General features: G+C 39.8%; 1 protein-coding gene across 1 annotated transcript in view; it reads left to right on the plus strand.

The window, feature by feature from the left end:
• WDFY4 (WDFY family member 4) overlaps window positions 1-27,624 on the plus strand; it is a 136,639-nt gene that overhangs the window by 1,390 nt on the left and 107,625 nt on the right. The window contains 11 exon segments of the mRNA XM_009871628.1: window positions 5,687-5,801; window positions 6,380-6,483; window positions 7,711-7,857; window positions 8,238-8,427; window positions 9,544-9,733; window positions 11,944-12,104; window positions 12,468-12,930; window positions 14,537-14,634; window positions 15,985-16,175; window positions 18,768-19,375; window positions 23,702-23,795. Coding sequence (XP_009869930.1) covers window positions 5,687-5,801; window positions 6,380-6,483; window positions 7,711-7,857; window positions 8,238-8,427; window positions 9,544-9,733; window positions 11,944-12,104; window positions 12,468-12,930; window positions 14,537-14,634; window positions 15,985-16,175; window positions 18,768-19,375; window positions 23,702-23,795 — 2,361 coding nt within the window.

A 27,624-nucleotide genomic window follows, 5' to 3' on the forward strand; every position in this document is an offset into this window, starting at 1 on the left:
TCAGGACTATGAAATCTGTCCATATGAGTCCGTGAGTCTCATGTGTCCATGAAAGTAAAGCAGGAATAACTTCTAGACAGTCATAAATATTTCACTCAGCTAGATGGAGCATAAATCTATGAAATCTGGGAATCCTGGCACAGAGCAAGACTTTTTGAAATTGCTGTAGACGCTCGTGTCAGTTAACAGCACTGAAACATGTCGCTCATTGGTGTTAGTGTACTGCAAACCATTGAGTTGTGGGTAGGATCTGGTGATGCTTACGGTGAAAAGTTTGCTATGTTTGAGTGCAAGCTTGCCCTTGTCCAAGGCAGTGCAGACAAAATAATGGAAGGATCTGAAAAGCCAGTGAATGTATAGCCTGGAGTACCAGAAGCAGCCTTCTCATGTCATCTAAATGGCCCTACAGGTATTTTATGATTACTGAAGAAAGCTTTCACTTCTCACCACTTCCTCTCAACTTCTGGATTTGTTTGCATAGGAGAGTGTCCCTCCTGAACCAGAGGCTATATCTGAGCAGAAGAGCTGTTGCTCTGTGTATGTGCCTGTCACTAGAAATAAGTTTTTCTCTGCATATGGTGCTACATGTGCTGGGGCAGTCTTGGTTCTCTTGGGAGCTCACCACCTCTTTATTAGGTCACAATAATTCTAGCTTTGCAAAGGAGCAGCATTCCTTTCTCAACTGTCAAAATCAGATTGGGACTAATAATTACAGTTTTCTGTGGAGAAACACCTTCTTATGCCCTGGACCTGATTTTTAAATGGCATGCTGAAAATTGCACTGTTCATTTTCTGAGACGGCACAGCAACAAGATACAACCTTTTTGCTTGGAGCAAAAGCAGTCTGTTCTGCTTTTGCCAGAGCTGTTTTCAGACCTCCTGTCTTGCTCTTGAAGTTCCATGGAAAACACATATCCTTAATGATACGAGGGTATAAATTCATCCCAACAAAGGTAGGCTTTGGTGTGGAAGATAGGCTCCCCAAACTGCCTCCTCTCCCTCTGGTACGTAATGTTTTGCAGGCTTTTTTTGAAATTCTTCTGCTGAGTTTTTTCTGCCTCAAATTTACAATGTAATTGAAATTCCCATATCTCAAGGTTTCTAAGTTCTGTTTTAGCTTTAGTTTTTGAATACCTTATAGTGAGCATGACATAAGCAAACCATGGCATGTTAATATAGAAAAAACTTTAGATTTCCTGATTGTTAACTAACAATGACAGCAAGAATGCTTTCCATTCAGAGGTCATTTTTTGGAGTGAAACTTTCAAAGTACTGAGGAAGTTGTTGGTGAGCAAAGGTGATGAAAGCTATAAAATCTAGAAATCTTAGGAATTAAAAATATGACAGCAAGGCAGGAAACCACTTATTTATCATGACACATGAAAAATATACTTTAGTACTGGTGGATCAAAGGACAGCCATTCCCCAGGAGGCAAGCTGAGTATTGCTAAGGGAGTCACAATGTTGTATGTATGCATAGCCATAATGTGTTTAGGGCTGTAGAAAGTGATTTCCTGAATTGCAGTAATACTCACAAAGAGGAGTTTTTAAATTCCTAAAGGAAAGGGTGTTTTTGCTACAGAATGTATTTAGAAAGGAGATGTGAATTTCTCATTAGGTTAATACTTGATTTTTTGCCCTCAGAGAGGTTTTTCCGCTTCACTTTTCTTAAATGTACCTGTGGAACTTTGCAGTGCTTTGTAAGCATTTAGGTTCAGATGTGTGGCTAGAGCATTGTGATCTTTCATGATTGACTTAGGAGTACATTGTGGAGCATCTGGCCCTTTAGATTGGAGTCATCATGTCCTTACACGTACGGTTTTTACTCTGTTCATACATCACCCTTCTGCTTTGCTTTAAACCCCTGGGCTGGCTTGGGGAAACATGTCTCGGTTTGAGCTGTACATGTTATGAAGTTCTTGCAGAAACTACCTTACTTCTTCCTGTTTATCAGGGGACTCTACATAAACCCTCTTCCTCCATGGAGAATTTAATCTCTTGCTTTTCCTTTCCTTGTTTGATCACGTAGATGCCAGAGTATCTCTCTCGTTGTCTTACAGTGCTTTGGGTTTTTCTCAGTTGGTTGGAGAGAGGGCACTAACCAGGAGCCACCTGGGGTGTGTGGGCTCATTACTCACTGACACTTCATATCGCAGAAGGAAAAGGTGTGGGAGGAAAGTTAGCCAGGCATCTGCTTCCAGTTCAGCCTAGTCTGGGAGTCACTTTAATGTGCCCTCTGTATATTCCCTCTCGGAGCCTCAGAAAGTATCAGAATGTTCTCTTACATGACTGCCTTTTGGGCTAACATCTCTCTGTGAAACATGAAGTAGGAAGGACAAATGGCAACAGCAGACACAGGGTACTTGTGGCAGGATCTTAAATGTGTAGTAACAGGCTTAAGAGGAAGAAAGAAAATCAGATTACATTAATACCGTATTATTTGAGTTTCCCCTGAAGGCAGATGTCCTGGAAAGGAGTCAGATTGATAGTCTTCCAGATACAAATCTTTTATAGGCTCAAAGATTAATTATGGAGCTGATTAGGTCTGTTCTTAAAGGAGAGTGCATTCTAGAGGTAGGTGTCTTATACACAGGAAGATCACCTATAAAATCAAATCAGAACTTTAGTGGCCTGGTCTGTAGTAAGATGGATTAGCTAAATATTTGCACAGTAGTAACGTAGCTATGAACCTTTGACTACTGTTCTCTGCTGTGTATGGTCTGAAGTTCTATAATATATCCTGTTCTTTCTGTTAGTGTAAGAGTGAGTATAACTCATTTCTCAAGTGCTCAGAGGGTGTTCTTCTGAGCCAGAGGAGCTTTCTTCTGAAAAATCTTACAGCTTAGTGAAAAACATTGTATATTTTTAAATGGCTGTAGGTTTCTTGTCATTGTGTTTGTCCAGTTTGCTTCAGACCTTCCCTCACTTCTGCATTAGAAGTGGAGGAATTGGTGGATGTTGCTCCTGCAACTGTGAGACTCTGAAAATTACGTAGGGTAAAAAACCCACAGTATTATCCGTTGATTGAAAGTTGATAGGTATGCTGTGCAATTGCATTTTGCTTTCGTAGTCTAGAAAAAAAGTTGGGTGTGGTTCCAGAGGTCAGTGCACTAAAATGAGTGAAAACTAAGTGCTTCAATGACAGCCAATGGATGACTGACACTTCATTGGAAAAGAAATAGCTTGTCCACAAGCTGCCATCAGCAAAGAAAGAACAAGTAATTGAAAGAAATAGTAGGGAAGGTGTCATGGTTTAACCCCAGCCAGCAACTAAAGACCACACAGCCCCTCTCTCACTCCTCCATTCTCCCAGTGGGATGGGGAGGACAATTGAAAAACAAACAAACAAAACCCTAAAACAATATCAACAACAAAACTTTTGGGTTGAGATGAGAACAGTTTAGTAACTAAAATAAAATATGATAACAATAATAATAAACATATAACAATAAGAATTGCAGTGAAAAGGAATTTAACAAAAAGAGAGAGAGAAATAAAGCCCAAGAAAAGACAAGTGATATGCAATGCAATTGCTCACCACCTGCTGGCTGATACCTGAGCAGTGATCCACCTCTCCTGGCCAATTCCCCCCAGTTTGTACAATGAGCATGATGGCCTATGGTATGATATATCCTTTTGGCTGGTTCACATAAGTTGTCCTGGCCATGTTCCCTCACAGCTTCTTGTGTTCCTGCACAGTGGCAAAACACAGGAAGTTAAAAAGTCCTTGATTTCTCAACAACAACTAAAAAAAGTCAGTATTTTATCAGCATTTTTTCCATGCCAAAATCCCGTACTGAATCCGAATACAGCACTGTTCTAGCTACTAAGAAGTGATCTACTAAGAAGAAAATTAGCTCTACTCGAGCCAAAACCAGGATAGAAGGAAATGACATTTGTAAAGGATCTTTTTTTAATGAGAGTTCCACTGATTTCTTGGCAGAGAGTATTATGAGGAGTCTGCTCCAAATTATTTTAGGAAAGCAGATGTCATATTATTTTTAGTACCTTCCTTTCATCAGCTTGATTTTTCTGAGATCTTAGAAGGAAGAGAGTTTTGTAAAGAAGATTTTCAAGCTTGCTGGGGACAGAAGTGTCTCAACCTGGTGAATGCTGAACTATTACTAACAGTAGTGTAAGAAGTTCTCTATGAAAGTAATGGTACCTAATTCTCGGAGACCAGATGAGCGTAGTAGTATTAGTTGACTAGAATTTTTTTATTGCTTTTGATTTTTTTCCCCAAAGTCAAGGCTAAGCAATATTTGAGAGAAGATCTGTTCATCAGACTTAGAGCAAGGAACCATCAGGTCCCGCTGTTGTTCCCTTTCTCAGTTTTCATTGATTGGCTTGTCCATTCTTGACCAAGTCATTTATAAACTCTTTATAAATAAGTTTATGAACTTATCTACACCATTCTTTTCCTTGGCTATCTATGTGTTAAGGACTATGCCTTCCTATCTAGGATGTTTATTATAACATAAGAAATGTTTGGAAATCCTGTTCAGGTAAACATTTGCTGTCATTGCCTTAGCATTTTAGAAGTAAAACTTTTCTACACTCATGACGTAAGCTGGCTTGTAATACTGTAAATTCCTAGGCAGGCAGGGTTGTCATTCCAGGCCTGGCAGCCTACATCTTAACCTCATAGGCAGATGAGTTAGGCAACTCATACTGCTGCAAAATCACATCCACTGTCTTTTGGGCTAGAACGTTGCTAGGCTTTCAGTTTACTTCCCCATCTTTTCTTACATTTCCTTAATTTGCAACAAAGATTACTTCTGCCCAGCAAGAAATACTTATTTTATGAGCCTTACTTTCCTCTCAAAACAGAGTAGAATTAAAAATAAGAAACTTTGTGAATGTATAGAAAACAAGCACAAAACCTCCGCAACCCCTCTCCCGAAAAAACCCAATCCCTCCCCTAAAAAATAATATGAAGAGCAACTAAAACCTAAAGGATTTTGTTTGTTTGTTCATTCTGTTATTTTTATAAATTTATTGACTTCAAAGAAATAACTTAGTTTCAGGTGAATCTTGACCAGTATACCACTACCTGGGAGCAGTAGTTCTGTATTACCATGGTTTCTTTTGGATAGATATGTTGCAAATTCTCTGTGTGAGCAGCAGTTCCAATCCTATTTCAGTCTCTGAGCAGCTAAGACTGTGCAACGACTTACCGAACAGAGAAGATGCAACTTTAACTTTTAATTTTTATTCAGTTGAAAACTCAGATTTTGTTTAGGACTAACTTCAGTTTTGGGGAGACCATTTTTTGGAGAAGGATATATTTTACTGAAAAATTTTTGGACAGCTGTTGCTATAACCTCTTCAAGGTACAGGGTATTTATGTTGTATGTGACTAACGTGCTTTTTAATACAAATAACTAGTGACACAGGGGCTATGACAAACATTTACGTTGTTTTGATTGTATTCAATTGAGAAAATAATATAATACTCTCTAGTATGTGCATTACATGGTTCAAAATGTTGTTCCAGGTGGACCTCTGTATCTGTAGTTTCAGGCTTTTGCCTGTCTGGCAAATACTGCTTAAGGGACTACACTGGCTTGGGAGGGAATTTTGCAGAGGAATGTTAGCTTTATATGTGTTTGTATTAAACAGTACTTCTCAATCTGCCAAAGATGTGCTGTATGAGATAGACTTAACAGTTACACTTGGATTTCAGGCCTGGGAGCAGTCTTCTGGAGTAATCGTATTCCCCAACATTCAGCTGTTAGCCAGTGAGGTTTCCAAGCTTCTGACAAAAGAAATTAAGAGGAATCTCAATGGTAAACCTGCAGGTAATGATCTCATGCCATATCCACTGGATCCACTTATGCTGTCATTCTGCTGCCCTCTGTACTTGAAGGAAATAAAAGGGGAACAGGAAAATGCTAAGTGTAGCAAGCCAGATCTCTTAGTAGGTGTGAACTAACACTGGTCTGGGATGACTGCACTGAAGATCTGGCCTTGTGTGCTGTGATGACCTCAGCTTTGGAACTTTGTAGCTGGAAGCGTATAGTACTGCAGCTATGCAGTAGAAGAGTAGGCTATTCTGAGGAGCTTTCTTTAATGAGAAGAATACCAACAGTCAGCATGGCTTTTGTTGTGGCTTTGTACATTCTTCACACTAGTCATGTGGCAGACTTCAGGAACTGTGCTGGTATTGCCAGTGAAGATTGCCGCTTTGAAACATGTAGTTTACATTAACTGACCTGAGCCTGATGCTAGATCAGAATCCTTGTATGTCCTTCTATTCATCTCAGTGGACTCCTGCTACTGTAATTTTGTTAAATTTGTCATATCTATTAAGAAAGGACCAATGCAGCGTTTTCATCTTTCATTAAGGAATTAAAGTTTAATATTTTTGTGGTAACAGAGGAAGCTCGTCTGGCTTTGGAGCAATTGCTACAACAGAAAGGGGAAGCAGAAGATGGCCGTTTGCTTCTGAAATCTGTGTATCTGCTCTCACAGACTGACTTGGTAAGAGATATAACTAAAGGGGTTTCTTTGGTTTGTTTTGTTCCTTTTTATTTCAGAGGAGCTTGACATTCACCCCAACAGAACACTTAAGTCTGGTAATGTTTGCGTTGTCCCCAGTGATTAGTGCTTCAGCACACCCAGGGTATACAGTCAGGTAGAGAACATACCACCAGGAGGGAAGTAAGTGCTCTGTGGTTTCAGATACCGTTTTTGTTTTGATCATCAGGCAGATGTTTTTCTCCAGTGTTCCTCTGATTTTTATTTTTTTTATTTCCCTCCCCCACACCCCCATTGTGTATCTCTGCTCTTCAATATTTCTTTGGTCCTCCAGCTTACATATCAGAAAAATGACTAGTACGGATCTACCTGTCTGGTGATTCAGTGCTAGGATTTTTTTACCTTATAGCCTCTCACTTTGAAGCATTTCAAATCATTTCACAAACTCTATCTGTGTAGCCATCCTGAACACATTACTGCCTGCTGATGGGCATCAAAGGTGCATTTATCTGTGATATTGAGCTGACCAGCTTGTCTCATTCTTACTCAGATGCATGAAAACAGAATCTTACTGTCAGCTGCTAGAGGACATGTTCTGTGTCATAAGGTTCTTTATAAAATTACATATAGTTAGTCACAGCACCAAGTTCCTGATGAGGTTTATGGTTTTCACAGATTTAAGACATTTCTGGTTTTGGTAGCACACATACAAAACATCATATCACAAACCTCACTCTTCTGTGGAGAAACATTGTGGAGAAACAGCGTCTCTTGCATTTATAAAAGCTATAATTAGAAGCGTGTGTGCAGTTATTCCGTATGTTACAAAAGCAAAGATGCTACAGCTAAATTGCTGCTATGCTGGGTCAAGGAGAGGCTAGAAGGTTCATGCTTTTAACATGCCAGTTAGTTTGTAGGTTGTGTGCTTTACTGACTGCAGGTCTCCTTATGCAGGATGGTAGTAAGTTATTTCTGTCAAAGCTGTAGTTCAGCTGGAGTGGGAAGTCCTGTGAACAGCTATGGCAGTACACAGCCAGAGTGTTTCTTTCTACCAAGTGGATCTATACATCCACGCTATATGATTGCCATGCATGTGTACCCTTGAGCACTTTGTAAGGGTGAAATGCTCAAGTAGCTCTTTCATCTGCCATGAATATGCCCGGTATTATAGGAACCCAAGGAAACTGCGGTCAGCTTCTGGTGGGACTGATTTTTATTTTCCTTACTTAGAGAACTATGTGGAACATCATTGGATCTGGTCTTCCAGCTGCTCTGATGCAGTGCCTGTACCTTTTCTTTACTTTTCCTCTGAAGAAAACCAGTGATGATGGACAGACAAGTGAGGATGACACTCAAACTCAGGAAATGCTTGTTAAGGTGAGATGCACCTCTGGGAGTTATTTGCCTTGAGTACTCAGATGTTCGCTTAGGCTTTTAGCTGGTGATTCATTCAAACTGCCAAAAAAGGAGTGAATTTGAACTGAAAACCACTGGACAAGCATGAGGGGCAGTATAAAACAATCTGAGATAATGGCATGATCTCTTTTTTTTTTTTTTTTTAGTTAAATAAGACAACATGACAGTAAGTAGGAAAAAATCCATTGAGAATATTCTAGTGATAGTTTTACTTGTTCATTTCACTGCATCCTTTTTGCTGGCATTAGTATCAATAATTCCCCCCCCAACAAGGGTTTTTTCTTCATCTCCCAGATATCTGTAGAAGTGTTTATTGCAGCTGATGTTTGTTTGCTTTTCAGATAATGCTCAACATGTACAGAGAGGAACAAGGTGTAGAGGAACTTCTGGCAGCTGATAAGCTTCAGTCATTAATTATAGCAACTGCTTCCCTCTGGGACCAGTGTAGCCACTCATGGAAAGTACCTACGGGCCGTGTGCTGAGAACCATTTCAAAGGCTCAAACCAAAACCAGCATTGTGTACCTACAAGGTTTGGTTTAGTAATTTGGTTTTTGCTTTCCTCGTAGCTCTACTGAGAATGAATTCTCCCTGAGACAGGTTCTTTTTTGTCTTTACATCATCTGGTAATCAGTAAGCTGCAAAGTATGAGCTCTTGGCTTTCTAGAAAGCAGCTTTATTTAGCAGATAGTTGTTTTTTACATAAAAAAATAAAATTACAGGCAAGAGCAAATCTCACCTGATCCACATCCATGTAGGCAAGGACAAGAGGTATTATGGTTTTTTTAAGTTATGTGACTCGGTGTGTGAGCCTAAGGCTCATCTACACTCTACACACAAGGTTGAGGACACTGGCAGAAGAGCTTTATCTTTTGGGACATTGTGATTAGTTGAGTTACATCCTCATTTCTTTCTAGGCTTTATTAGACTAAGCAGGTTTTTTGTTTATTAAGAAGTACAAAGGCCATGAATCTTAATTTCTTAGAAGGAAAAAAATAGTTTTATAATCCACACTTTACTGTAAATATTCCTTTTCATGGAGTAACTGCATAGTTTTTATTTTGTAAAATATAGATTTATATTCCTAGGTGAGATAGAAGTCTCAGCAAGAATAGTTGTAAGAGTACTGAACCATTTAGACATTTTTAAGCTGTCCTGGACAAACTGGTCATCAAATTAGACAAGAAAACTAGGCTTCATTGCTCAGAGCAAGACGTGTATACCCCATCACATATGCCTTATGAAGCAAAAAATTAATCTGTGAACTTTGCACAGAATATGTGATTGACTTAGTAAAGCACAATCAAATTTGTCAGCCTCTGCTTACCTTGCACTCAGACAGCTGGAATCACTATATATGAGTTTTAGTGAGTGGGTGGGCTGGAAGTTTATACTCCTGAGATTGAATCACCTTCTAGGGGTTAAGCAAAGAAATGCATACTTTAAAACCAGAAATGTTCTTCATGTAGCCTCTGAAATGAGTGTGATGTTCATATATCCTCTTGTTTTTTCTTTCTAAAAAGAGTTAACTGACCTTTGTTTTACTGGGAAATAACTTTTCCAAGTTGTTCTGTTTTTATGAGTAACTTTGAACTTGTTTGACTGTCAGTTCTTAAAATACCTGCTGTATTTTTTTCCCCCTCCAAAGCTGTGGACTGCATTAAAATAGCTATTCAGAATCTCTTTAAACTGGCTGATACCCTGCCTGCTTGTGATGTGTGTGAAGCTGCTAGTATTATCTTGTGCTTTGTAAAAGATTCCTATCCCATATCAGCAGCTCTATTAACAGAGTTTGAAAATAATGATGGCTACCAACTCCTGCTAAAAATTTTACTCAGGTAAGTAGAGAAGTTTTTATTTGGCTTCTAGAGGATGGTAAAACTTAATTTTCAGAACACATAGTGGTCTGTTTAAAAATATTAATCATGTATGTAATCCTGTGTGGATGAAAAGCCAACAATAAAGACCCTGATATCGGGTCTTTCATTGCTGTTTCAGGAAGGGAAGCAGTGCATAACTTCTCCTACCAAAACCATAAGCGAAATTAATGATAGGAGAAGTTATTTTACAGGTGGGATAGGGAATTGCCCAATACAAAACAAAGGTTCTTCCTTAATTAGTATTAGGAGGGATATAAGTCAGAGACATTTGTTTCAGTTGAGGTGAACTCTCCATCTAGGAGTGCCGTCATCTAGGGAGGAAAACCTGATCTCCTTACTCTGCAGAACACAAATTAAATCACACAAATTTATATCTGAAATGGTTATGTTCTTCAAAACTGAGATGAATATGAATATATCAGAACAAATCCCAAGTAGTTATCCTAATCAAAAGTACAAAGTAGAAACTTTTACTCTCCATGTCTCCTTGCATTGTCTAACCAAGTTCTGAGTTTGCTACATCAAAACAGTGCGTTATACCGCTTCCCAGTTGCACTGTGGACCTTTGTTCTGATTTTCTTTAATATCTTATAAAGAGAGCATTTCCAGTTCTTCTCAATATACTGTTATTTTAGGGGGCCAGTTAGCTCAGTCAGTAGAGTGTAGTGCTAAGGTCGCGGGTTTGATTCCCGTTCGGTCCCCATGTGTTGCCTGATCTAGTTGAGAGGTGGCGTCCCTGGTGGCAGGGAGGCTGGATTAAAATGATCTCTAAGGTCCCTTCCAGCTTAGGCCATTCTATGATTTCTATTTTGGCTTTACCTTTTCTTGTACTGCTTCTCCAACACGTGCAAGAACTTTGGTCCTTGGCCATTATGTTACATGGAGGGGGAGTAGTTTGTAATTTGGATGTAGAGGATTGTAATTTGAGTCATTAATCCAAAGACATCTATAGGTAAGTATGATTTTTTGTGATTAATTTACAACTGGATAAAGATTTTTCATTTTCTGGCAGTGTTTTCTTTAGTTACCATAGATTGCCTAGCTTTCCTTTATAAATAAGCTGTGTTGAGATGTATATTTCTGACTAAATTCCATCCATATAAGGGCAGAAACACCTGATGTAACTGTTATAGATAGGCTAGAGTGACAGAAATAGCATACAGGTGCTCAGGGCTTCAGATTATTCTCTCTCACCAGCACATACTGGCAGAAAGGACAGACAGATAGCTTCTGTCCCAAATGTTTTCTTCTGACTGGTTTTCCTCTTCTCTGATGTTTGGAATTTGTTTTTCAGGAAAAACAGTCTTGCTGATTACATTATTTCCTGCCAAAACAGATACAAGCGTTTACTCTGTCCCCCTATTATTTTTATTTCTTGTTTAGATTAAAACAGAACATATTTGTTTTCTTCTGGGATTCTCCTAAATTCCAGTATCAGTCTACTGCCCTGCCACTTACCCATGCCCAGATGCTACAATTTTCCTTAAGAACTGACCCCTCTAAGCAGTACAGAATCAGATAACATTATAAGGAGCATTCTGCCCTTTGACAGACTCTCACTTCAGTCCAAACTATGGCAAATCTGAGGTTACAGGTTATTTCCTTATGTCAAAGAGACAAGCCATCTTTATGTCTGATTCACAAAGCTCAGGCAGTACAATATTTGTCCCTTCCTAAAGGTTGTGATTTTTCTGTTATTTATTTCAATTTGCAAGTCATTTACCTTGCCAACCATATGCCTACCTTTTATTGTGAAGTGTCTGTTTTAATTTTTCCATCTCTCACATAATTTAGATTTTTACTCCCTGAAACAGGCATTCTTTTGGAGACAATTACTGTTTTGTTCGTGTTTTTTTTAAGTACACGTGGCTGGACTAAATTCCAACTTCTATTTCCTTTTCTCCAGAAGACTCTTGCAGTGTCACTTCAGTTTTCTTATTTGGTTTGTAAGTTTTGTTCTGATTCAGAATACGCCACCATGGTGTGGAGTCACTCTTTGTAAGATGTTTAAACTAGTCATAGAAATAAGTCAAAAACGCAGTAAAATGGACTGGGAGGAACGGGGGAGCGAAATTGGTAGCTCCTGTGTGCTCGATACCTGACGATATATCCAAAATGTTTGCATTACTAAGACATGAACATATGACTCTCAGAAGTTTTGTTCCTAGATGTGAGGGGTTGCAGCAAAATGAAGGGGACCCCTATCTGGATGAGATCTTGGACATGCTGATTTGTCTTACAACCTGTGGAAAAACTGAACTGAAAGTTTCTGGCAATATTTTACACCCACAATTACCGCATTTCAATTTTGAACAGACACGGTCTTCTGGTACAGTATATGTGTATGTGTGTGGCTATGTAGGTGTGTTGTAGCAAAATGAAGCTCTTCATTATGTGTCTTAAGATAAAGAAAGGAGTATGAGATGGCATCTTCTGATATATGTGCTTAACACTGCAGGAATCTGAATGCTACTTACATCAAACTGAACTGACCATGTCAGCTGTAGGGTCTGACCCAAGGTTGAGCATGTCTCAGTCACACCTCTCATGTCTGTGGGGTTCCCTCACTTTAATTCGCCCCTCATCTGGCTCCTATTCCCACTGTCAGACATGATTTAACATTCTAGTTATGGTACTTGCAGTCTTAAATATCACTGCTGTAAGAACAATCTCATCTGGTTTTATTCTACAGGAATGACAGTGAAAAACCTCCAGGCTTTTCAGGTGTTGCAGTCCATTTTCCAGAAGAGTAATGATGAGCACCTGTGTGGAAGAATCTTGGCAGCAATTGGTACCATATGGGCCTGGGACACAGTCAACTTCTTCCTTCTGGAATGGACTCTACAACCTATAAACCAGTTTACTGACATAATTCATTTCAAACCACACCCAGTCCAAGTCCAGTTCTTCAGACTGGTGGAGTCCATAGTGCTCGACCTGTGCTATGTCCCCCATGAAATTTTGAAGAAGGTTCAGTATTTGATAAAGGAAAATATAGTGCCATTCTGCACCTTAACAGCTCTCCGATGCCTCCTCAGCATGACCGAGAAGGACCAGTTATTCAGCGACATATTCCGTGACTCTGGGCTCCTAGGTCTACTGCTGGCACTTTTGAGGAAGCAAGCCAAGATCCTGAGGAAATCAGGTACAACTTAATGCCATTCACAATGACTGCTGAAGTAGGCAGATCAATAGGAGTGAATGAATCTCTACAGTCCGTTCCTAAATTTTATATACTGAGTAGCTAGATTTTTGTCTACAAGCCATCTGGACTAAGTTTATGACATAGTAACATGGGTCCTCTCTGAAATTTTAGCTGTTTATAGTTCTATTCACTAGCTTAGACAGTTCCAGGCTATTCTTCAGCAGTGTATTATGAATTATTCTGGAGGGGACCATTTGACCATACTTCTAAGCAAGGTCTCAGTTTGGGGTTCTCTTGGATGCCATCGTAAGAGTAGAGGAAGAAAGAGTTTTCCACAGTGCTTAATTCCCCTCAAAATAATACTTAATCCTGAGGACGGATGATGGAAAGCAGTTTCTTGAATTTTGGGCCATATATTACCCACAATTACTACCATCTATTTTCATCAGATATATCCTATTAAGAAAATAGGAAGATATTAGTCCTAGTGTGGTAACTTTGGGGTACAGCTGACCTGGGGGACAGACTCGTATGTTTAAAAGTTTATAAATGCTATTTTAAAGAAAGAAAAATGCATGATATTTCCTGTGCTGTATGGATTGGAAAATGCCTTTAAATTTCAGTGCAATAGTTAATAAAGGAGGAGGATCTCAAAATACTAGGGTATAACTTCCGATGCAGCAAGAACAATTGAATTATTTATACACTTTTATTCCAAGCAACAGAAGAAGTATGAAATGTAACACAAGTTCCAGAGTGCTGACATCCATTACCTGCGAGGACACTTAGATTTGTGCTCCTAATACCAGAGAACTAGAGTTTTGTACGAGAATACTTTGTATTTATCTTGAAAATCCTTATCTAAGATTATTGAATACTTACGTGCTGGTTATGGGATGGAGCATAGGGGCTTTCTTCTGTCTTTGTATTAATTTCACTTCTTTCAATCACTTGTTGATCTAAATTTTATAGAAGGGGTCATTAAATGGATATGTAATTTGTAAAATTAGATACACAGATGAAAGAGGGACGGGTGAGAAGACACTGTGTGAAGTGAACACTACTTCCCTCTTTTGGTTTCCAGAATTTTAGCCTGCAAACTTCCAGACTAAAAATATTCTGCCTTACCCTGTCTGATCCTGGAAATGTTCGCCTTTGAACACGCAGGGGGTTTCTACTCTTCGCTTTTAGTTTAGGTATTTAAGTACTACCTGATGCTGTAATATTTTATCACTTCATAGCTCATGATCTGTTGTGTTTTTTTTTTATTTGTGTGTATTCTTACCAGGCATCACTAAACAGGTAACTACATCAGTTGAGAAGTGGAGACACCACTATTACCAGTATTGCCTATACTTAGGCAGGAGATCTGGGTTGTAAAGCATAGAATCAGACCTGTGCTTCCCAATCCTAGACTAGACTCTGATGACTAGAAGATGCTCTGTCTGTATTTTGTTGTTCATTTTAGGATTCAAGTAGCCTGTAAGTAGTATTTAAAAGAAAAATAGATTTTGCTGGAGAACTGGTTTTCCTTCTTGACTAATTATATTTTTGATACAATTAATCATGTCTTTTAAAAGTTATAATACAATTTTTATTATACTGACAGCTGGAACCCATCTGCCTGGTCTGGAAGAAGGCACTGAGAAAGAATTAAATGCTGTGATGCTGAAGATGGTGGCTGCCCTTACAGTGAAGTCTGTGAGGAACACTGGTAAGAAACAACATGTAACTGCATTACCTTTGTGGAATTTGGTGGTAAGTGGTCGTGATGCCTTTTAAAGAGCACTGACATATGTTTTGACTTTCATGCTTGTGAGAAGTGGAGGACAAAAAGTAGTCCCTCTCTACTCAGCACTGGTGAGGTCACACCTTGAGTATCGTGTTTAGTTTTGGGCACCTCAGTATAGGAGAGATATCGAGGTGTTGGAGCGAGTGCAGAGGAGGGCAACAAAGCTGGTGAAGGGCCTGGAGAACAGACCTTAGGAAGAGCAACTGAGGGAGCTGAGTCTGTTCAGTTTGATGAAGAGGAGGCTGAGGGGGGATCTCATCATGCTCTACAATTACTTGAAAGGACATTGTAGAGAGGTTGGTGCTGGTCTCTTCTCACAGGTAATTAGGGACAGAACCAGGGGGAAAGGTTGCAAGTTGCAACAGGGCAAGTTTAGGCTGGACATTAGGAAGAAATTCTTCATGGAAAGAGTTATCAGACACTGGAATAGACTGCCTAGGGAGGTGGTTGAGTTGCCATCCCTGGATGTGTTTAAGTGTCGCTTGGATGTGGTGTTGGGTGATATGGTTTAGGGGTGAACTTGTAGTGTAGGGTTAATGGTTGGACTCGATGATCCCAAGGGTCTTTTCCAGCCTGAATTGTTCTATGATTGTTCTATGAATAACAGTGTTATGCCAAGGAGAATGTGGCAAAGATATTCTCATCCTGCAATAATAATCCTTATACCAGTAGTCACTTACCATCCATGTGGATACTCCTGAATTGTTGCTTACCTTGTGGAAAACAAGACTGTGTGTTTGAGTTTTGTGTAATGTTTATTTGTATAGATTTTCTTCCATGGCATCTATTATTTGAAATCTGGATGGGGTCAGACACATGCTCATTAACACTCAGACATCTAGTATTGGCATACGTAAGAGACTTATGTGTAGAGAATCTTATAGAACATGGTAATACTGAAGTGAACTCTTCTCAATGATGGAATCCACTTATTTAATTCACTCTTGAGTCTTAGAATCATCATGTTTGCAGCATCTTACACGGTATAGATATATCGTCACAAACTACCAAACAGCCCCTTTCATAAACTAATATTAGTTTAAACTGAAAACTAGTAATATATCTTTTCCTTTTAATTCATTATTGTATCAGGAAGCTCTCATCTCTGATAACTAGAAACTGTGGTCATCCAATCATTTTACCCCTCTTCTTCTTGCTTTTCCTTTTGTATTTGTAGAAATGTGGTACTTCACACCAACACTGAAAATCTACCTGTGAAAACTATAAGTAAGGGGTATTTTGGGTAACAAATGGTACCATGTTTGTCCCCAGTTGTTCTGAAGGACTACGGAATGGTGCCGTATATCAAGATATTTTTGGATGACGAGTGCTACAGGAGTGCTACTCTCAGCATCTTGGAGCAGCTATCAGTCATCAGCTATGAAGAATATATGAGTATTACTATTGGGGCCCTCTGTTCTTCTACCCAAGGGGAACTGCATCTGAAACTAGATCTGCTGAAGGTAATTCATGTCGCTTCCCACTTGGTTGCTGTTTTTCTGGAAACTGCTTGGCTTGTAGCAAATTGCTCTTAATCTCATTCCTAATACTGTACTTTTTCCAACATAGTAAATGCAGAAGAAAAAAGAGCCACGGACCAGTTTTCAGTTCTACTAAATTGGGTGCTTGGATTTTTAACAATGTATGTGTGGTCAACATCTTCACTCAGTATCATATTGTGGAGTATTCTGAAGACTTAAATAGTAATGCAGGATGGAGGAATGGAAATGGCAAAGGGCAGAGTTGTACGAGCAATTTCTGTGCAACACTAGAGAGGAGAAACAAATATGGATTAAAATGGAGGAGATGTGGAGGGAGGATGTGAGAAGAGGTAAAAGAGTAAGATAGAGTAAGAGTAAGATAAAGGTAAAAGAGTGTTTAGAAGAAGAACACCTCAATTCTGATACGTTTCCCAGGTTGAAACTTTGATGTCCTCAATTTTGTTACCTCTTGCATCCACGAGTGTCATGGAAGAAGAGATGTCAGATGGTGGAAAGGAGGCGCCTTATGAATGTTTGGAGGAAGAAATTGGAACTATTCATAGCCTCTATTGTGTTTATAGGGGGGTCGATCCATAAACAATGAAGTAGGGGACAGAATCCGTGTACTTTATTTTGGCTTAGATTATAGGCATCAAACTGAAAAGCAACAGTATTGTAATCACTGTTGTAAAGTTTCATTCTACTTTCTTTATGAAGTGTGAACTGAATTAACAACATAGCTGCTTCTGTGATAAAAGAACCATGCTACTTAAAAAAAATTTAAAAACTTTAACAAAGTTTATAGATTGAATTTGAAACAGCGTACTTTAACAATATTTGTGGAAAAGTTGAGTATGTTGTTCACACTAATAAGAAAATAAATGCAGCTTTAGTGTCTAATTTTGACAAATGTTAACTGTATTAAAACATAATGTAAGCAAATTATTTTATTACCTACATCTATTGGGATTGTGATTGTGTTACACACAAATTCAGATTGATTTGCTAATATATATTTAGCTGTTAAAGCCTGAGCCCAAATGCAATTACATTGCTCTATTCCAGTGTGGCACATGGACAATTATGAGCAATAACAAATAATGGAATGTGAAATAAATTCTCTTAACGTTAACTGAGTTAGGGGGTTTCCAGTAGACATCAGTTTTATAGATTCAAGGCAGAAGATACTAACTTATGGGTGATTAAATTCTAACTGAGTTAGAGCTGGAGGAAATGTGGTTACCGTTGACCTTCTTTGAAATGTGTTAAAGCCATCCTGATAACTTCCACTTTGAGGTATTAAATTTACTACCTTTCTCTGCCTGGTTTCATATATTATAACACAAAACCGAATGACAGTAATAGAGCTCCCCCTCCAGGTCTGGCAACACTTTCTCCCAGTCCTAGATCCTGTTAGAGGGAGATATATTTATGGTAGAAACTGTTTCTCTTCAGCAGATTGTGAAGTGAGCCTATTTCATTGGATATCTGTTGGGAAACTTTAAGTATAAAATTAGCTCTTTGCAGTGTGAAAAGGTACAGTCTCAAATTTGAAAGGTCCCCGATGCCCAAAAGAGCATCATATTTACAAAATGAATTGTGCAATATCCCAAAAATCTGGGGTGGATTCATTCAAATACAGTAGACTGTTTCCTTGCAAGTTGTTGTTTTTCACTGATTTTACTTCCACCACTACAATTCCTAATAACTTCTCTAGGTTTGTTGTAAAAAGGCAAATCCATAGCATTGAAAATTTGCAAGTGGCATAGGTTGGGTTTTATGCATGTGTAGTATTAAGTGACATTCCCTTTAACATGCTGATTGAAATTAGAGAAAAACTAAAAACATCGTTATCTTGAGATCTGAGTCCTTATGGATTTTTCCCTCCAAAATGTTGTGCAAACTTTAAAAATACCTCTGCTGAGGAAGGGAATTATTGTTGCTTTTCTTAATGAGGAGAGCCTGCTGCCTGCAGTATTCTTTGGGCCATCCTGTGTCACTACTTTTTTTAGAAAAGATCTAATCAGCCAAATGAGTGAAAGTCTAGTGTGGCCTCTCATGTACTGAGGGCTCTGGGAGGACTTGGCTATAGAGCTGTGCCACCTTCTCAGTTTCTATATAAGGTTATTTGCAATTGAATCTCTGCTTTTGTTTTTTTAAGACAAAGGCAGATTTCTTGAGAGAATCTAAGAAAAATGATGGAAGAATAACCAAAGGTCTGAAACCACCTCTGACCAAATGGGCTAGAGTATACAATGCAAGAAATCGGGTTTCTTTGCTTATTCCTGTAAGCACTATTCTCTACCTGTCAGGCTGACTCCAATGGCTGTTGCTAAGAGTGCATTCAAATCTTGGTTGTTTGACCAGTTGGGTGTATGGAGGAAGGAAGGAGGGGGAAAGTTGTGTAGTGGTAACTAACCTTTTTTTATGACCAACTTTTTTTTTTTCCCCTTCAAAGAGTGAAATTTCAGTGAAAGAGTTTTGCTACAAACTTGGAATTTTAAAATATTCTAAAGCTTCTTTGATCCTTGATTTAAGTGCTTCTTTTGTCTCCTTTCTTCCCCATGTTTGTAGTCACTCTTGAGGATATTGGAGAGCCCCAAAAGCCATTCAGCTTTCAGAAACTGCAGTGGGTTCAATGGACTCCTGTCCCTTCTGTCAGACATGGAAGGTGCATTGCAGGACCCTCCATCTGGGCTGTGGAGAGCAGTTGGACAGAATTGCGTATTGGAGCTTGTTTTCTACACACTTCAGGGCATAACAGCAGCTCTGCACCTGGACCCTGTCAACAGCAACTTCTTCCAGAAGAACGGTCTCTTTGAGAAGATGGCAGAGGATCTTGGGTCACTTGGATGCTTCTGGACACAAGGGGAATGGCAAATCTCTCTGAGCCTTGAGAAGACAAGGACGTTTGCAGAATTCTTGGATGCAGCTTTTTGCTCCTCAGAGCCTTTCCCAATGTGGCTAAAAAACTGCATATGGATTCTGTATTTTCTTGATCACATGGTCACAGGAACTCTCCATCTGGAGAGCTACTTCAGGGAGAGAAAGCCAGAGATGGGAAAGTCATCAAGAGATGATCAGGGACTCCAAGCTCAAGAAGAGAATCCTGTTGCTTTCAAAAGACCAGGCAACAAATTGCCTGCCTCTCCCTACAGGCTATGGGAAAACGCTGAAGAGAAGTAAGTCTTTATTTACTACAGGAAATGTAAGACTGTTATCTGCATTTTATATGGTAATAAACTGAGGTAAGGTGTGACATAACCTCCCTAGAACAAACAAATCAGTGCTACAGTCTCAACTCCCAGCAGAAATCACTTGTTTTTGAAAGATAAATGATGGGAAACTTTGGAGCACAAGTGTTCAGTGGAGCAGTGGGACGTACAACCCCAAGAGTAGCACGGTTTGTGCTGAAGATTCTGACAAATGCATTGTGGGAGGATGAATTGGCTCTAAAGAAAGGGTCGCTGGGACTTGAAGCTTACATTTAGCCTCTGCTTGAATCTGCCCTGATCAATTTTGACTTTTTCAGTTTTGTGGAAAGCTGTTTCCAGTCATATGATACAATAAAAAGAAAAACTATTTTAAGTTGTTTTAAATGTTGCTCCATGCATGTATATCCAAACACAGTCTCACTTATATACTCATACAGCTGAAATAGAGAAAATTGGAAAACAACTAGTTATGCTGGCTGCCTCATATAATGAAGGAATCCTTTGCAGGAAGGAAAGACTACCCCAGAAATCAATGTAACTGTTAGCTGTGAATCCAGTTCTGAAAAACTTGCGTTTCATAACTCGTGAGATCTTCTGCTTCTTCTTGTGTCTGTAGCTTTATCTTGGATGCCCCAGTTCTTTTCTCAGACATGTTTCTGTTGGAGTCATGCTTAAAAACTCTAAGTTTATAACTGTGAGATTCTTTCAGCCCTTATTGTACGTCATTCCACGGCCATCCTCAAGGCTTGAAGACCAAGTCATTATGTCTGCCACTCATAGCTAGCAGTCACTGAATTCAGCAGAACTTTTGTTCCCTGAGTACTGAGACAGGTAGACTAAGTATTTCTGGTCATATTTATATTTGTTTGAAGCAACTAGGAAAACCCACAGTAGATTTCTTTGCTCCTTGCGCAACTGCTTTTAAAATAGAGATGTTTGCTCCCTATCATCAGTCTTTGAATTACATGGGAAGCTTTTGGTTAGATACTCAGTGCTGGAGAGAGGACTTGGTGGCTCAGAAGGGGTGAGCACTTTTCAAAGTAGATGTTCCTAGCACCAGCTGGGAGAACAGGGTCAGTGTGCAGTGGATGTATGGATGAGTGGTGGTTGTGAGAAGTCAATAGCCTGTAGCTCGTGTATAAAGGAGGTTCAAGGAAGATAAGGGAGAACAAGTACATCAGTGGTAATCCTGGGAAGCCTATGGCTCTGGCTTCTGCTTGTCTTTCTCAAGTTGCTAGATCTAAAACATAACTCAAAAGTTTCAAGGTCCTTTTGTTGTTTTGCTTGCTGAGCTGTGAGACTGTGCAGTAACTAAATTAATCATGTAAGTTGGGATCCCTTCAGTTCGCGGTGTCTGGTTTGGGTCAGTTTGGCTTTGGTTCTGGTATGTGAAGCCAGATTGGCTAGAGGTGGCTGGACAGTGCCCAGGACAAGTGTATGAAAACACAGCAGAGGAACACGTAAAGGCAAGCTGTCAGTCTTCACACCACACAGTCTGTATCCTTTTCCAGCAATAAATTTTCTGAAAATGAAAACAAGAAGTCAAATTCCCAGAGCTCCTGCAAGCCTGTGGTTCCTGTGATGCAGCTTCCTCTTAGTTGTACTCCACACTCACACTTCCTCCTGATGATGGCTTCAGCTTGGGGCTATGCATCCTGAAAGAAGGAACTTGAGTGTAGCTGGTGTAGGTGGCCTGTGATGCCCCATCCTGCAACACATGTTTGACATCCATGAGGAGAGGGAAAGGAGGTGACCCTAGCAGAGTCTATGACTGAGACACGAGAAAATCAGCATTTTAACTGGGTAATAATCTATCCCCTTACACTGTCCTATGGCCAATTATACTGCAAGTTGCTGGGTCACAGACAAATCAGCCCTTTCAATTCCCACCTATAAAACAGTCCTCCTTATTCCTTCTCCTACATTAATGTTTGAAATACCTTGTGACTGATGGGATCTCTGTTTTTTCTTTTGCTCTTTGTGGTTAGAGATATCTTGCTGCAAGCTGTGTTAACTGAGGCTGATCTATGGAAGGGGAGCCCTTCTTCATGCCCACCCTAGCATGCCCACCATGGCTGATGCAATGCTGTTATTTCATGATGCTTTTCCCAAGATTATTCTTAGGGATATATAATATTCTTAGGGATAAGGTACATATTATATTCTGGGAGAAGCATGCAGAGCTAGCAGGGAAGTTGAGGTGTAGTTCGATGCTGGTCAGGGACTCTGGATTTTCTTTCTTAATCGCCCTGGAGAGTGCTAAACCTTCCAGGCAGTGCTCAAAAATAAGAAAATATCTCCTTATAGTTATGGCAATGTCTTAACCATTTCATGGTTTTGGTTTTTTAAAGGATCACTTTCTGTTATTATCTTCTGATATCACAGAATGTCAGGGGTTGGAAGAGACCTCAAAAGATCATCTAGTCCAGCCCCCCTGCCAGAACAGGATCACCTACAGCAGGTCACACAGGAACACATCCAGGCAGGTTTTTAATGTCTCCAGAGAAGGAGACTCCACAACCTCCCTGGGCAGCCTGTGCCAGGGCTCTGTCACCCTGACAGTGAAAAAGTTGTTCCTAATATTTTTGTGGAACCTCCTATGTTCCGGCTTGAACCCATTGCCCCTTGTCCTGTCATTCGACATCACTGAAAAGAGCCTGGCTCTGTCTCCTGACACTCCCCCGTTTATAAACATTTATGAGGTCGATACTGACATTTTGTTAGCTCACATTTTACCTTTACTACATATCATATAAAAAATTCTCTATATGAAATAAAAATCTTTAGGTTTGGAGGTAGCCGTATTTCTTCACTGCCTAGGCTTTAGGAAGACTGTGGCTGTGTCACAGGAGAACTGGACACACTGCCTGATAATATATTTTAACAGTGCTGGAGATGAAAGTTTGAACTGAATTGAAAGTTTGAGAAGTCAGTCCTTGAATGCAGTGGCTTAGGCTAAAAATGAACTTGGGCTGGGAAGCACAGTAGCACCTAGGAAAGCACACCGAAATTTCAATCCTATTGATATTAGTGTGCACGGATTTTTCAGTTTAAAAGTCGTTAGGGTTTTGGGGGGCATGTGAGGGGAGAACATATTTTCAGTGTGTACTTTTTTCTTGTTTGATATTTAAAAACTCATGTATATTCACATCAAGTACAGGTGTATGTGTCCACATTGGAGCCACTGCTGCAGTAATTATTTATTGTTTCTTGAGCATGCAGTGAGAATTATTTGTCACTGTGTGGCAGTATGCTACACGTTACTTGCTGCTCTGATGTATCAAACGAGTCTTTTTGGAAGTGGTTAACAGGTTAATTACAGCCATTTAACTCTCCTTTAGATCCTTGTAAAAGTTTGTGAGGTTTTTTTGTTTTTGTTCGTTTAGTGGTTTGTTGGGATTTTTTTAATGCTTACTCTTTTACTTCTACCCTTTGTTTTATACCGTCCATAAAGTATATTGTGGTTTATTTTTTCAGTCTAATCGTGGCTGTTAAACACTGACTTTGGTTTTTTCATGAGATCTGTTTGGGATAGATGTTTCTGACAGAGCACATCACAACTCCTGTTCAGAGGTACACCTAGAAATGCTGATGATACTCGTAACATGCAAGCCTGCAGTGCCTACAGTAGAGTTACTGCTTATGCTGTGGCTTCATCTTTGAGATGTGTCTGAGCTCTAGCCTGCATCATGGCATAAGCAGACCTTCTCTGTGGTAATTCAGATGCCTCAGTTCCTTCCTGTGCCTGAATATATAGAGGTGGTATGTGGCAAAAATGAGCAGTGGTGGGGAAGCACAGGTATTTAACTTTCTTTTACTAGTTTAGGAAGATCCTGGTGTTGGAAGTAAAGGGTGGCACACTGATTTCATCAAAACTGCCTCATCTTTGCTTCTTGCTATTATGGTTTGAAAGTACTGAAGCTATTGTCTGACCAAAGCTGCAAACTGCTTGAAAATAGAAAATACAACACTAGTCCTGGGCACGTGAATCAGAGAGATCCCTCTGGTGTACCTTCAAAGGTAAAATTTATTTAAAGAGGCTGTTTGCACATCTTTGAATGTGCAGATCCCTTATGAGATGTAAGCTCATGAGCAGGTTATGTACTGTCTCTGTTACTCTAAGCAGGTTTCCAGCAGTTCCAGGGCATCTGTATTGTTTGCTTAGTTTCAAATGCTGGCCCTGGTTACTGCTAGGAGGATTTAATGCTGTACCCTGCTGGAACATTGTTGGAAACTCTTTGCTGTTGTTAATGATAACTATGATGATAAGTCTTACGTGCCTCTTTCCTGCAGGTGGCAAAGGGGAGACTGTGCCATTGTACATCCAGGGGCCGTCTGTGTTATGGTGAGGTTGCTGCCAAAGCTGTACAAAGAGGGACACTCTCAGGTGAGACTGAACATATCAAAGTGCCATCTAAACAGTGCCTGTTACTTTTCTGTAACTTCTTTTCCAACAACTGCTTACTTTTAGCAGATGTGGAAGTACTAAAATTTACCTTGAACACTGGCAGGAGAAACAGCAGAAACTTCACTGAGTCAACAGATTTAAGAACAACAAAGTCCCTTGGCTATCATTTTGACTGGGTGTTTCTATACCTGTCTGATGCAGTGCATGGGACTTGGTCCCGGAATACTTACTGGAAAGGCACAAGCATAGAAATCTCTTGAAAATTGTTTAAAATATTGTTAATGGACCTAGCAGCCAGAACAGTCTGGCTCTTCCGGCCTAATAGTCCAGAAACCTATAATGCAGCTTAGAATCTCCTTTGCTTGTCAAACCTTCATTACATACACCCAATCTGAACAAGAATATTGCCTATATTATATTTGGTATCTAGTCTAAAATACTTGAATGCAGTTAAAGTACATACAGAGGAACTGAAATAAAACCAGATTGTTCATCCAGAGCCATGGAAGGTAGGAGTGCAACTAATTGCTGGCACATCCCAACTCTGTGTAGCAGAACCAAACCATCAGCTGGTGAAATTTTGTTAATTACAGTGATTAATTTCTGAAAAACAAGTAGAACAGCTAATTGGATGAGAGTGATCAAGAAACTATTGGAGGTGGCTCTAGGGCTGAGTTCTGTGAGAGGAAAAACCCCTAAGGCTCTCAGTAGATGGCAGTGTTCTTAAAAATATGAAGGACAAGAGCAAAAATTCCAGCAGTTTTAGTGATGTATTTAAGTATGTTAATGTTTTCTAACCTTTCTTACTCCTTTTTCCTTAATGAAAAAGATTTTATTACTGATTGTGTTTGTTTAGTATTGCTGTTGCAAATAGGATTGCCTCAGGTAAAAAGGGACCACTATTGTGTGGGTGCTGACTCAGATTCTGACTAGGAGTTAACACATGTCCTGAGGAGTTTTCCATCAAATGACTCACAGAAAAGGATAGAGGAAAAATAGGATTTTTCTCACTAATTCTATTTAAAAGTGGGTGAGAGGAGTGGAACCTTATGTCCCATAGTGTGGGCAGCTCACTTATGCTGCCAGGTAGTGACACAAATGACTGTAATTCAGTACCTTTAGCCACAACATATACCACAGCATGAACCCTTGTGCAATTGAGATGACACTTTGGAACATGAGAGTCGGCAAGATCTGGTGCAAAAGTCAGACCAAAATGGCTGGTGAAGGGGAACTACTTGGTAGAAGCATAATAACTGAAAGAATTAGTCTTTGAAAGGATGTATTCTGTCCTACATAGGGTGCTATTCTTTCTTTTAGTGCAATAGCATTTGACAGCTATATGAGAGATGAAATAATTTCTTTGTGGATGAAACTTTTTACTGCAGACTTTTGATAAAAAACCCGAAGGGGTTTCTTGCTCTCAATCAAAGAGCAGGAGTAAAATAGGACATTTATTAGAAATGACGCTGAAGAACAGACAGTAACTCTTCTCTTTCTTCTTATTTTAGTGGTGTGATAGATCTTTTAGGTCCAGGTGTGGAGGAGTAATCTGGAAAAGTCTTTGGAATCAGTTCAGGTGGTGCAAATCCTTTGCTTTCACAGAAATGGCAATGAGAAAGCACTGCTTTTACAGAAACAGTATTGGAACTCAATAAAATTAATGTACTTTGATTCTGATCCCCAGAGATAATAGCTATTTCCTGCCAAATTTGCAGTTTCTCAGTAACCTTTGCAAGACCCAAGCAGTGATGAGCTAAAGTAGCGTTGAGCCTGTCAGCATAGAAAAAAACAATAGCAGACAACAAAACAAGTGGTCTTGCCATTTCTTCTGACTGTCTAGAATGACAATTAATAGCTGAGGAGAATAGATTTGTGGTTGTATATTACTGCTATTCCTAGGTGTGAAAAAAATATAATTTGAACCTCATATGGAAATTAAAATTTGCTTAAAAGCCTTAAAATCCCTCAAGAGTCAGTCTTTGAATCAGTGTATTTAGAGGATATTGTTCATGCCCAGGACTGGTATTAATCCAGTTCCCCTCAGACTGGATATAGTCTGACCAAACACAAGGTGGATTTTCCTTTCATTAATATTCTGCCTGTTCAGTGCTGAAAGATAGCATTGCCCCATGTTTCAAAAACTAAGTGAGACACTTTAGATATGTGGCTCAGGGTAATAAGCTTTTTTTTTTTTTTCCCAACTTAAAAAGAAAAAAATCCCCTCAGACATATCCCATCCTTGTCTGTCACTTTGGAACTCCAGCTTTTAAGACTCCGGAGTGTCACGCCAGATCTTTGCCATCTGCAGTGTCAGACAAGGAGAGCTCCTAGATCTGACAAGGCTGGGTAAGGGAAAGAAAAGAACTTTTGAGAAGACAACCAAAGCAGCTCTGTGTTATCATCCTGGCAGGTTTCTTCTCAGTACAGATAAAAATAATCCTCATTTATGTTAAATAATTTTATTGCTTCCACAGCTGAATTTGTCCTCTCTATCTTTATCCATCTATCTCCTATGATGAAACTACTGCCATATTCACTATTGTAAAATTAAAACATTGTGTATCTGCAAGGACTTTGCACATTTTAAAAAGACCTTTACCCCTGTTTTAAATTTAGTGTGAACTAGTTGTTCTTACTGTAGATGTTAAAAGCATGACACTTTTCAAGTACTTGTACTTGTTAAAAATATAAATTCTTTCTGAAGTGAAAAGGTCTCTGACATGGTCAGATATGGCCCACAGAAGACTATGTGACATTTGAGACTAGTCTGCCTTTAGACTTATATTACTGCTATCACTGCTAATGTGGCTAAAGTTAGGCCAGGCCCAAGGCAAGGGTTAGGGATCAGTACTTGGTCCAGTCCTGTTCAGTACATTCATCAATGACCTGGATGAAGCTAGCGAGTGTACCCTCAGCAGGTTTGCTGATGACACAAAACTGGGAAGAGTGGGTGACATACTAGAAGGCTGCGTTGCCATCCAATGTGTCCTGGGCAAGCTGGAGAGTTGGGTAGAGAGTAATCTTATGAAACTCACAAGGGCAAGGGTAGGGTACTGCGCCTAGGGAGGAATAACCCCGTGTATGAGTACAGGTTGAGGGCTGAGCTGCTGGACCTGGGAGTCCTGGTGAACAACAGGATGACCATGAGCCAGCAATGTGCCCTCACGGCCAAGAAGGACAATTGCATCTTGGGGTGCATCAAGAAGTGTGGCCAGTAGGTCCAGAGAGGTCATCCTCCCCCTCCACTCTGTCCTGGTGAGGCTGCATCTGAAGTACTGTGTCCAGTTCTGGGCTCCCTGGTTCAAGCAGGGAACTGCTGGAAAGGATATAGAAAAGGGCTACAAAGATAATCAGGGAAGTAGAACACCTCTCTTAAAAAGAAAGGCTGAGGGACTTGGGGCTTTTTAGTCTGGAGAGAAGACTGAGGCAAGAGTCTTATTAATGCTAATAAATACTTTAAAGGGTGTGTGTCAGGAGGATTGGGCCAGCCTTTTTTTCAGTGGTGCCCAGCGACAGGACAAGAGGTGGTGGAGTCTTTATCTCTGGAGACATTCAGAACCTGCCTGAACAGCATCCTGTGCAACCTGCTCTAGGTGATCCAGCTCTGGCAAGGAGGCTGGACTAGGTGTCCAGAGATGCCTTCCAACCCCTAGCATTCTGTGATTAACATCACAGCAAATTCCTGAATTACTGCACTGCTTTATCTGCACAAGGAAGTTCTTTGGATGTTTGGCCAGAGCCTCATTCCTTTTTGGGTTTTGCAGCCCAGGCTTTGGGAGAAAGGAAAGAAGAATGTACCAGAACT

Source organism: Apaloderma vittatum, unplaced genomic scaffold (assembly GCF_000703405.1).
Source record: "Apaloderma vittatum isolate BGI_N311 unplaced genomic scaffold, ASM70340v1 scaffold1806, whole genome shotgun sequence".
Taxonomy (NCBI): Eukaryota; Metazoa; Chordata; class Aves; order Trogoniformes; family Trogonidae; genus Apaloderma; species Apaloderma vittatum.